This window comes from Psammomys obesus, unplaced genomic scaffold (assembly GCF_907164565.1).
Source record: "Psammomys obesus unplaced genomic scaffold, mPsaObe1.curated_primary_1811, whole genome shotgun sequence".
NCBI lineage: Eukaryota > Metazoa > Chordata > Mammalia > Rodentia > Muridae > Psammomys > Psammomys obesus.
In genome coordinates this window covers 34,355,401-34,357,047 of record NW_026591086.1, presented here as the reverse complement: position 1 = coordinate 34,357,047, position 1,647 = coordinate 34,355,401, and the positions used below count along the sequence as shown (strand labels likewise).

The window sequence follows — 1,647 nt, the reverse complement described above, 5'->3', positions numbered from 1 at the left end:
TTACTTGTTTTCTCCTACATCCAGTGTCCATCCCATTTGTCTTTCTAATTCAGGATTGATCATCTTACACGGGTCCTGAGATTATAATATGATTTTGTCATTTCTTTTTTCCTTTCATCTATCCAAGCCCTCCCATATAGCCCTTTATGTTTTTTTTCAGATTCATTGTCTGTGCTTTGTATTATTTGCTGTTACTCTCTCTTACACACATGTTCACACTCACACACAAACACACATTCACACACACATTCATACACAGACATACACACTTCCAAATACACAAAGAGCTATAGGCATCTAAGAAATGCTGACTATAGGAGAATAGTCTTCCTCAGAGAACATACCAGATAACATACTAGTTTGTTGTTCAAAACAAATGGTGAAATCTGAAAACCTACAGGCAGGTAACATTATAGAGAATGACCACTGTTCATTCAAATTCTTTCAACGTTTGTAGCCGTGATTTTTTAAATTAAATTTTATTTATTTTTCTATTAGTTACATTTTATTAACTCTGTATCACAGCTGTATCCCGCTCCCTTATTCCCTCCCAATCCCATCCTTCCTCCCTCATCTCCTCCCTGCCCCTTTCCAAGTCCACGGATTGGGGAGGACTTTCATCCCCTTTCATCTGACCCTGTTTTATCAGGTATCTTCAGGACTGGCTGCAAAGTCCCCCTAGGACTGCGGCAGAAGGGGAGTTAGTATGACGTGGAAAGGATAGGAGCTCCACAAGGACCAAATATATCTGGGCACAGGGGTCTTTTCTGTGACTGACATTCAACCAAGGACCATGTATGGCTATAACCTAGAACCTTTGCCTGAATGAAGCCCGTGGTAGCTCAGTAACCAATTGGTTTCCCACAGTGAGGGGAACAGGGACTATCTCTGTAGCCCTGATTTTAAAGGCAGGGTTTTTTGTTTTGTTTTGTTTTGTTTTGTTTTGTTTTGTTTTGTTTTTGTAGGTGCAGTGAGCTTTATTGATGGTATTCAAGAGTAGGGCTCCCTGGGCCCCTCCCGCTACTCTGGGGGTCTGGGATGGAAACCATGAAGGAGATGCTCAGTGTCAGGGGCTGAGTTGGGACAGGGACTCCTCAGCAGGGCCTCTCTCTTGCTCTTGTGTCCTTGCTGGGGTGGGTGATCGGGGCTTCTTACTCCTTGGAGGCCATGTAGGCCATGAGGTCCACCACCCTGTTGCTGTAGCCGAATTCATTGTCATACCAGGAAATGAGCTTTACAAAGTTGTCATTGAGAGCAATGCCAGCCCCAGCATCAAAGGTGGAAGAGTGGGAGTCACTGTTAAAGTCACAGGAGACAACCTGGTCCTCAGTGTAGCCCAGGATGCCCTTTAGTGGGCCCTCAGATGCCTGCTTCACCACCTTCTTGATGTCATCATACTTAGCAGGTTTCTGCAGTCGGCATGTCAGATCCACAACAGACACGTTTTTTTACACTTGTCCTAAGTTAAAAAGACCGACACTGTTAAGAAAAGAACTATATGCTATGCTGCATCTGAGATATTCAGGTGAGTATTGATGTTAATTATCCTTAGAGAACCAACGCATACTGTTTAGACAGAGTCTCTAGCCCCGGCTGAATTCCAACTTTCTTTTTTTTTTTTTTTTTTTTTTTTTTTTTTTTTTTTTT

At 42.8% G+C, this 1,647-nt stretch overlaps 1 protein-coding gene across 1 annotated transcript; it reads right to left on the bottom strand.

The window, feature by feature from the left end:
- Positions 1-981: 981 nt before the first annotated feature.
- On the bottom strand, positions 982-1,445 carry LOC129678929 (glyceraldehyde-3-phosphate dehydrogenase-like; the record flags this gene model as incomplete). Its single annotated transcript, XM_055609874.1, has 1 exon — positions 982-1,445. A coding segment is annotated over one exon (294 nt), but the record flags the coding sequence as incomplete, so codon positions are not given.
- Between the last annotated feature and the right edge of the window lie 202 nt (positions 1,446-1,647).